Raw genomic sequence first — 10,126 nt, forward strand, 5'->3', positions numbered from 1 at the left:
GGGGGTGAGGAGGGGCAGAGGGAGAGGGAGAAGCAGGTTCCCCGCTGAGCAGGGAGCTGTGGGGCTCGATCCCAGGACCCTGGGATCATGACCTGACCTGAAGGCAGACACTTAACAGACTAAGGCCCCTCTTTAGGCATATTTTAAACAATAAGGAAAAAAAGAAGAATTCCCACACCCATCATTGTAATCTTAATCATCTGAGGACAGAACCCATAAAGAAATCCTATTCTCCAACCCTATTTTTACCACTTCTTTGGTAGTTATACCAGTCAGAATTTCTTTTCTAGTCATTACCAATTACTTCTCCCTTCCTCATCTTTATCATTCATCCAACAAATGCCCAATTATCTTTGGGTAGTACAAAGCCAAGAGCACTTAGAGAATGTATTTAATCTAGAAAGCTAACTTTAGTACTTAAAACTGATCTTTCTATTTCTACCATGGCCCTCCCCAAAACAAAATATAAAAGTAGGGTAACAAGTGAATATGAAGCAATATTTATAAAATTTGTCAATATAGCATTAAAAATTTAGATATAATTTTATGCTTTCTCTCTGTTGCCAAATAAAGGAAAAACAAAACATAAAACCAAAAATCTGCTAAAATGAGTAAAAGAAAAAAAGTAAAAGTAACCTTTGTTGGTCAGTCTACACTTCCAGTCTAAGTGCACATTCAATAATATATCCTTTGAGGTCAATGAAAAGAAACTGATTCCACCGTGGAGCTATTGGCTGTCTTTTTATTGCTTTGCTTATGTTTTTATGTTTTAATTTTCTTTATCAAGTTACTCATATCCTTAAAACTTAATTTTTCTAAATTCAGTGGTCATTTTTATTCTGTTACTAATGGCACCTGCCTCAAACTTTCTTAGGAAATTTATCATCCAAAACAAATAAACAAAAACAGCAGAAAAAGAGTCATAAAGGGGCGCCTGGGTGGCTCAGTTGGTTAAGCGACTGCCTTCTGCTCCGGTCGTGATCCCAGGGTCCTGGGATCGAGCCCCGCATCGGGCTCCCTGCTCGGCGGGGAGCCTGCTTCTCCCTCTCCCACTCCCCCTGCTTGTGTTCCCTCTCTCACTGTCTCTCCCTCTCTCTGTCAATTAAATAAATAAATAAAAAATCTTAAAAAAAAAAAAAAGGAAAAGAGTCATAAAGACAACAAACTGGTAGTTGCCAGAGGGGTGTGGTGTGGTGGGGGAAATGACAAAATGGGTAAAGGGGAGTGGGAGGTATAGGATTCCAGTTATGGAGTGGATAAGTCCAGGGAATGAAAGGTACAACATGGGGAATATAGTCTGTGCTATTATAATAGTGTTTCTTGGTGATAGATGGTAGCCACACATGTGGTGAGCATAGCATAACATGTAGATTTGTCTGATCACTATGTTGTACACCTGAAACTAATATAATACCATGTATCAACTATACTCCAATTAAAAAAATGGTTTCATGTTATATGAAACTAAAATTATGTAAAGAAAATCATACTGATGAGAAAATGAAAGCAGAATTTGTCTTCAACTTGCATACATTTCCCTATTCAAATTCCCTCAGTAACATATATTTCTCTAAATTTTTCTTAGTCCCTGAAGTTCAAGGAAAACACAAACCATTGATCACTTATGTGGGGGATTCAACTGTCTTGATATGTAAATGTCAACACTGTTCTCCTTTAAATTGGACCTGGTACAGCAGTAACGGGAGTATACAGGTAAGATCCTATTTCTGTGATTCGAAGAAAACAAAATGAAAACTTTTATTTCATAAATAATAATATTAACAGACTCAGAATTCCTAGGATTATTTGTACTTCTGTTATCTTATTATTTAATGTGTCTTCATAAAGAAAGAACCGTGGAGTTGTCATTTCATGTTTTTAGCATATTGCATTGTACATCTGAAGAGACTCTTATTGTTTTAACTGCTACTTTGTTTTTTAGATTTAGCAACTTATTTAAATTTTTTGAAAGGAAGTTGTCATTCATTTTTAGTTGATGAGTTTAGAAATAACCCTAACAAAAAGATTCTTTTTTCTTATCATTCCATGAAAGTATCTAGAAAAAAAAGGTAGTTTTCTTTTCCAGCTTCAGTCTCTGGAAACATTTGTGAAAGAATGCAATACAGTGGTGCCATTTGAGAAAAGAATGAAAATTTGGTAACTTAAAGTTGGGTCTTGGGTTCTTTCAGTGTCACTGGCCTCTTTTGGCCTTCCAGAATCCAAAGAGAAGCCAAATACTTTACATTCCTATTAAAGAATTAATGGCTATTCAAAGAGCTGATAATAAGAAAAACATGAATATTCAGAAAATCATTTCTCACTCTCTTCCTCCCAAATAACCTCTAATAGCAGGGAAATTTAGGACATTGTCCTTCAGGGGACACCTGTCTATTGCTCTGGTATTAATGAGCATTGAAATTAAAGTCCTGCAAAGGCAAGCTATAATTCTAGAAGGGATGGACAGTATGGGACAGTGTAGATCTTACAATGAAATACTAGGTTCCTTTTTAGACAAAACTGATACTGCCATAGACTGTTGAAGGGAACCAGAGGAAAGGACTTAAAAGGGAGAGTGACTGATTCTGTGATAACATTGGTTTGACTTTTTAAAGAAAGCTCCAAATCACTTAGGGGTAGACTTAAATCATTACTATTTCTGCTGCTTTTCTTATTGATGATTAGGAAAGGCAATCATTTTGAGTAGGTAAATATTAAAAAAATGTATGTAAATTTATAAAGATAAATATCTGTTGTAGTACTTGACATACATAGCCTAATTTATTTGTTTATATGTGATACTGGGCAAAAAATAACCGAAATCTAATTGCATTAAACTCTTAGAATATAGTCTGTGCTTCTCTCCATTTGCTGTAGTAATTTTCTCTCAATTTGACCCTACGCACGGGTCATATTAGGATGTGAGGGAAGTGGGTACAGGTCACAACTTTAAGTCAAGTGTTTTTTCAAAATGTAGACCGACCACTTGCCTCCGCATCACCTGGGGTGCCCATTAAACATGCATTGCTTACATGTATCAGCTCCAAGTTAGAGAGGGTACATTTGAACGAGCATCACAGGCAGTGCTATGCACAGGGAGCCAGGTCGCTTTAATGGGGGTGAGGGGGAACAAATAATAAACTCACAGTTCTTGATCAGATAACCTCCAAGAATATTTGCATGCAGATTAGCATTTATTGAGCAGTGCAGTTGAGTGATAGCATAGTGAAGGCATCAGATGGCCTGAGAATAAGTTTTAATTTAAACGGATTAAATAAATCAGCTCCAAAATAGCTTAGTATGGCTCTTGAGAGGCTGGGGAAATCCAGGGACTCTCAGAAGCCAGCTTGCTGAGAAAGAAAGAAATTCAGATATGCGAAGACCGGTGTGCAGACAACCACATATACCGGGCTCACGGGATTTCTACCATTCCCGCTACATCAGCTTCAAAGGCCTGGAGATTTCATCCTCATTTCCAGTCTCAGGAACTCCCAGTGTCAGGAGCCAGTGATCTTCCTTTGTAGGAATGATCACATCTAATAGCTTCATTAATTCATGAGTTGATTTGATGTGTGCCTGCTCTTGTGAAGGAGGAAGTACTTTGAACAGCTAGTTGGGGATTAGATCGAGAAACCCAGATGGCTGGAATTTTTCTGTATCTTTAATTCTAATATTTACCCATGATGACCTACACTATAGTTTCAAACACGGAGTGTTTAGCACTTAAAATATCCCTTCCCTTTGCTACCATTGGGAGATGAAGCTCTCGGACTCTGTTATGTAAACTTCTCATAAATTTTAATATGCCTTAAAAAAAAATTTTAATATGCCTTATAGCTTTTGCTCAAAACTCAGTCATTTAGGACATGTGTCTTTTATGCAATAGGAATGGGTTTTGATGTCTCCTTATATTAGGTTCCTGTTGATGTTCACGTGAATGATAAGTATGCGATCAATGGAACAAACGCTAATGAAACAAGGCTCAAGATAACGCAACTTTCAGAAGATGATAAGGGATCGTACTGGTGCCATGCAGTGTTCCAATTAGGCGAGAGCCAAGAACGTGTTGAACTTGTTGTGCTGAGTTATTTGGTGCCCCTCAAACCATTTCTTGGAATAGCTGTTGAAGTTATTATTTTAGTGGCTATTATTCTGTTTTGTGAAATGTACACCCAAAAGAAAAAGATGCACACAGGTAAGGTTTCTTTTTTTAGATAATGTTCTTATGTTATGACTTAATACATTATAATGGCTTTAGAGTTTTGGGGAAATATCTAACTTTTGTTATTTGGAGGGGTGTTTATTTAACATTAATGGTGACAGTGATGTGAGCTTTTATTGTTGGTCTTTCTGTTTCAACTTCCTAAAAAATTTTAGTATGAAAATACACTTTTTCTCCTTTTGCTTTGGTGTTACTGGTACCTCAACACCAAATAGGTGATATGTGCTTTGGTACTAGAATAATAGAAGATTCTGTGATAGCTTAACATAAAAGAGCTCAAAGACAAACAGTCTTTCACTTAGATAACTCACTTAAAAAATATTTTATCAGACATTCTGGAGTTCTCATAAAAGAGACATTGGTCAGTTCTCCATTTTTGTGGCATGTGCTTGATAGATTGCAGGTTGAGAAACCCATGGTCCCCCCCAAAAATTTATCTTACATTCTGTATTCTTTTCTGATTTTGTACTAAATTTTTAGTAATTTAAAGAATTACAGATCAGTCAGTCTGATTTTGAAAATCCCAGGCACTAGACTATGCTTGATGAAAATTGCAGGTAAGGTCTGGAGAGCAGGGAAAGAGGAGAACGTGATGGAGGTGCAGGTGTTTCATGTCGTATGTCTCTCTCTCGTTCCAAAGAGGGAAAACCACAGAATGCATTCTTAACATGGGGAAAGTTGAATTCAACATACATGCTCCATAAGAATGATAAACCAATCTTAATAAATTCCTCTTTTGTTATACAGATGATGGGAAAGAATTTGAACAAGTTGAGCAGTTGTAAGTATTACAGATTAATTTTCACTTGAGTAAAATAGAGATAAATATGAAATTGAATAAAATTTTGCAGTTAGAGTAGGTATTTACCCCAAAGACACAGAGGTAGTGATCCGAAGGGGCACCTGCACCCCAGTGTTTATAGCAGCAATGTCCACAATAGCCAAACTATGGAAAGAGCCCAGATGTCCATTGACAGAGGAATGGATAAAGAAGATGTGGTATATATATATATATATTCAATGGAATATTACTCAGCCACCAGAAAGGATAACATCTTACCATTTACATCGCCGTGGATGGAACTGGAGGATATTATGCTGAGTGAAATAAGTCAATCAGAGAAAGACAATTATCATATGGCTTCACTCATGTGGAATATAAGGAATAGTGCAGAGGATCATAGGGGAAGGGAGGGAAAACTGAATCGGAAGAAATCAGAGGGAGACAAACCATGAGAGACTCTTAACTATAGGAAACAAACTGAGGGTTGCTGGAGGGGAGGTGGGTGGAGGGATGGGGTAACTGGGTGATGGGCATTAAGGAGGACATGTGATGTGATGAGTACTTGGTGTTATATGCAACTGATGAGTTACTGAAGTCTACATCTGAAACTAATGATGTACTATATGTTGGTTAATTGAATTTAAATAAAAAAAAAGTTTGCTGTTTGGACAAAAACACAAGAGTATATTATATGTGTGTTATTTTCTGTACACATCCATGTTGATTGGAGAGGCATGTGGAGTTTGCCTGCCTACATTAGTATCCCCCCTCTACCATTGACTTTTTACCTCTCTGTGCTTCAATTCTGTCCTCAACAAAATGGCTTTAATTATAGTATTTGCCTTATAAGGCTTTTGGATTAAATGATACTCTGTATGTAAAAATGCTTAGCATAGGCTTTGATGCACAGGGGTGTTCAATAACTATGAGGAAGTTATTATTTGTGTAAGCCAGAATTTCTTAACCCTGGCTATATTTTTGGTCACTTAGGATGTTCCTTAAAAATATAGTTGCTCAGACTTTACTGGATCTCCTGGATCAGAACCTCTGGGAGTAGTGCCTGGGCATCTGTATTTCTTTAAAATGTCTATCACTGATTCTTTTTTTTTTTTAAGATTTTATTTATTTATTTGTGAGAGAATGAAAGAGAGAGAGCACAAGAGGGGGGAAGGTCAGAGGGAGGAGCAGACTCCCTGCTAAGCAGGGGGCCCGATGTGGGACTCGATCCCGGGACTCCAGGATCATGACCTGAGCCGAAGGCAGTTGCTTAACCAACTGAGCCACCCAGGTGCCCTGTCTATCACTGATTCTAAGTCTCTCTTATATGGAAAATCACTGGGCTAGAGTTTTATTAGTCACTGTTTTTGAAAGAATACATATTGTGCCCCAGGTTCTCTTACAGCCCCTTTGTTCAGAGTGGAGCATGAGGAGGGCTGAGAAGAAAAGTATCAGGGATATAATTTAGTTTGGTCAAGACAGGAGTGACTAGTTCCTCTCAGCCAGAGGACTGAGCATGGAGTCCAATGATGGAGGTGCCTGAGACTGGGATTAAAGTCTGAGTAACACAGCCAAGGGCTGGACCGGGAAAACGAGATGAGATTAAAGCAGCTGAAAGAAATGTTGGAAATGGAAGGCCTGAGCACATATAACCACACAGAATGGCACCTGAGGTTTATCTTCATTGGCCAGCACAAGTTCGGAGGTGAGGTCTCTAGCCATGGTTAAAGAGTGGGAGAGCTGTCATTTAGATATTTGTAGACATTATTCAAATAGTTATTTTTACTCAGTACACAAAGGGCAGGTAAATCAACATGATATGAGCTTCTAAAGTAAGGGCACGAAATAATCATATCAGGAGTTCCATAACCTCAGATAGGAAAAACAAAACAAAACAGTGTTGTTGGCACCAACTTGGCATCAACTCTTATAGTTGGAAGGAAACTGCACCTCTTTCTGGTGAACTTGGAACTCTTGTTTAGAGTGCATTGAATGTTCTATCTTTCTGGTTCCCAGGTACTGTGTCCCATTCTTATACTTGGGGTCATACAGAAAACAAGACGGTCATTCAGATATTCAAAACAGTTACAGCCTTGCCCAAATGCTGTTGTCCCAGCTCAGCTTCCCCAGTGTTTCTGGTCATTCACTCCCTTGCAGTCACATTTGGGGGCTGCTCCTGTCTCAGTGGATTCTGGTTCATTTAAGACACTCGCTGAAGGGGTGGTACCAGGACGGTATGGAGTAGACTTACCAATTCTTAATTTTCATTTATGTAGCTTACCCTAATTTTAAAATCTTTTTAAAATACTTTTTTCTAGAATATCTTAGGAGTAACGTCAAACTGATTCAAATCTATAGTATAAATGATTTACTTTCTTTTATTGGTAATTGGGATAGTGTACATAATATTCTCTACCCTGTACTGTTCCACAGAGAGCTCTGGCAGTGTTTATTTTTTTAGTTTATTTCTTATTTCAATATCTTTAGATTTAATACAAGTATCAAGGGCACTTGAACTCATTTGCAGCCACCTTTTACCAATGTTCTTTTAGAATTTTTAGTTAGCAATGCACTTTTTTTTTTAAGTAATCCCTATGCCCAACATGGGAATCTAGAATTTTTAGTTAGGAGATAAACTTTACTTGACAGAATATATATATACACACACATATATATATATTCTGTCAAGAAAACTTTCTCTCTATATATACACACACACATATATACATATTTATATATAATGCTTATATGTTTAGATGCCAGGAAGAGTCCATAGAGTTCCTTGATGAAAATAAATCTTAAAACCGTACTAAATGTGTAACATCAAAACAAGCTAGTCACTTCAAATATTTCAATGAGGAGCTCATTCATTTATCTGATCCACTCATATACTTAACCCATATAATCTCGCCTGACAGCCCCTCCCCCAAATTTGGATTACGTGGTTGAATTTATTATCTGGTGGTGATAGCTTAATGAGCTCAGGCCTGCCTGTAACACTAGAAGGGTATTCATTATGCACTCTTGTTACCTAGTTTGGTCATTCTTGTCTTAAGAATCTGAAGGCCAGGGTGCCTGGGTGGCTCAGTCATTAAGCTTCTGCCTTCAGCTCAGGTCATGATCCCAGGGTCCTGGGATCGAGTCCCGCGTGGGGCTCCCCGCTCCGCGGGAAGCCTGCTTCTCCCTCTCCCACTCCCCCTGCTTGTGTTCCTGCTCTCACTATCTCTCTCTGTCAAATAAATAAAATCTTTAAAAATAAATAAATAAAATAAAACCAATGTTAAAAAAAAAAAAAGAATCTGAAGGCCACATTTGTCACCTTGCCCTGATGCACATTGGGTAGACAACCATGTTTAGCCTCTAATTCATTGTGATAAATATGTTGAATTATAGCACCTGTATCTCACATGTTGGCTGACCTTCTGATTGGCTGTTATCTTGCAGGGCCTCAAGACTGCTTACAAGTTATGGCCATATACCCAGGTCCTCACTCGTGCTGGGGGAGAAGCAGTTCTCCCTCTGCATAAAATAAACAGGACTGGTCACTGTCATCTGTGGCCACGGTTCTCTAAGCAACGGTAGAAAAACAAAATCAGCATTATGAGTAAAACATTTTTAGGAAAAATGAATCGTCTCTGTTGACCTTTTACATTTTAACCTGATGGCCACTATATAGATGATGTACTGACTTGATTTAATGCAATGTAAATATCTAGTGATTTTCTTTTTGTTTTCTGGACAGGAAATCAGATGATAGCAACGGCGTAGAAAATAATGCCCCCAGGCACAGAAAAAGTGTAAGTTACTTCTAAATGATATTCCAAATGAAAGGTAAAATTCACTGTACATAGACTATTATTCCGGCTACACTTTTTAGTTTCATAGGAGACCTTATCATTCACTATGTGTTTGAATATAGTTGTTTAGAATATTATAGGAGAAAATGTATAGTTATATAAAAATAAATGACATCTTTTTTCTATCAGAGAACATGTAGCAACCAATCTAAAAATAAATCCTTTGCCCTACATATATATATATACATATATATATATAAAATATGTATATATATTTGTCATCATGGGCTAGTTCCTTTTACTACTTTTCATGTAGTCTTGTTTTTTTTTCCTCTCTTAGGTTTTCTGGATTCTCCTTTTTTTATTCTCCTATACTCATATATTTGGCATTATGAACAAATACATAGTAGCTTATTTTCTTTACTGATTAGAATCAAAATTTTCATAGTTGATCAACATTTTTTCCCTGAGTATTTAGAAAATAGATACTGTTAGTTTTGGCAGTGGTTTGGATCACTCCTTTCTAGCACTTTCTGCTTTGCTAAAGTGATTATAAGTTATAGAATAATCAGGACATACTAATTATGTTTCATTATGCTTTATTTAACTCAGGAATCTGTGAGCCAGTGAATGCGAAACATCATGTCAAGAGTCATGGGAAGATGTACAGTTTGTACTTCAGCTTTGTTTGTTTCCTGTTAAGAATATCTCAGTTTTTATTTTTAAAAGGATGAAAAGTTTATGCAATATCCTCAGCAGTAGCTTTATAATAATATACACTATATCAGATCTAAAGATACATTTCCCTTCTGTAATTATTTTACATTAAAGCAAGGTAAATTATATTAAATATGTTCTATGAGCTATCACCCAGGATAATTAATTTCATCTTGGTCATCAAGGGATGCACAGAAGAGATACCAGCAAAACCAGTTAATACTACACAGAACTAATGTCATTCAAAACCTGTTTATAACCAAAGAATTCATTAAAGAGAAAACTTTTGCCATTTGCCTTAAAAAGTTTTTTTTTCCAGTCATGCTTACTATATTTAGAAATATTTGTAATAATTTTCATGTAATGTCATATTGGATAAAAACATCTTCCCTAGGAAATGAATACTTTCTGCCTTTGCTAATGATTTATAATCTCCACAAGAAAAACATACTTTTCCTCCACAAATACTGGTTTAAGGCAAGGAAATATAACCATATTCTTGCCCCAAATCTCCCATCACCACAAAAACATGTTTCCCAACCTTTGTTCTACTCATTTCCATAGCTTATACACACCAGGCGAAAGTGACTTTTAGTCTTTATATAGAGAATT

At 36.8% G+C, this 10,126-nt stretch overlaps 1 protein-coding gene across 2 annotated transcripts in view; it reads left to right on the top strand.

The window, feature by feature from the left end:
- The window catches only part of EMB (embigin), a 42,665-nt gene extending 32,846 nt beyond the window's left edge, over window positions 1–9,819 (top strand). The window contains exons 6-10 of one of the 2 annotated variants that reach the window (XM_025867306.2): window positions 1,586–1,713; window positions 3,913–4,192; window positions 4,967–5,000; window positions 8,738–8,797; window positions 9,410–9,819. In XM_025867306.2, the coding sequence (XP_025723091.1) occupies window positions 1,586–1,713; window positions 3,913–4,192; window positions 4,967–5,000; window positions 8,738–8,768 (473 nt within the window). In that variant the 3' untranslated portion in view covers window positions 8,769–8,797; window positions 9,410–9,819. The remainder of the gene's footprint in view (window positions 1–1,585; window positions 1,714–3,912; window positions 4,193–4,966; window positions 5,001–8,737; window positions 8,798–9,409) is intronic. The other variant, XM_025867305.2, reaches the window with a different exon arrangement.
- Window positions 9,820–10,126: the final 307 nt, after the last annotated feature.

The sequence above is a fragment of the Callorhinus ursinus genome, unplaced genomic scaffold (assembly GCF_003265705.2).
Source record: "Callorhinus ursinus isolate GAN/ISIS: 27379988/994484 unplaced genomic scaffold, GSC_fseal_2.0 scaffold3, whole genome shotgun sequence".
NCBI classification, from domain to species: Eukaryota; Metazoa; Chordata; class Mammalia; order Carnivora; family Otariidae; genus Callorhinus; species Callorhinus ursinus.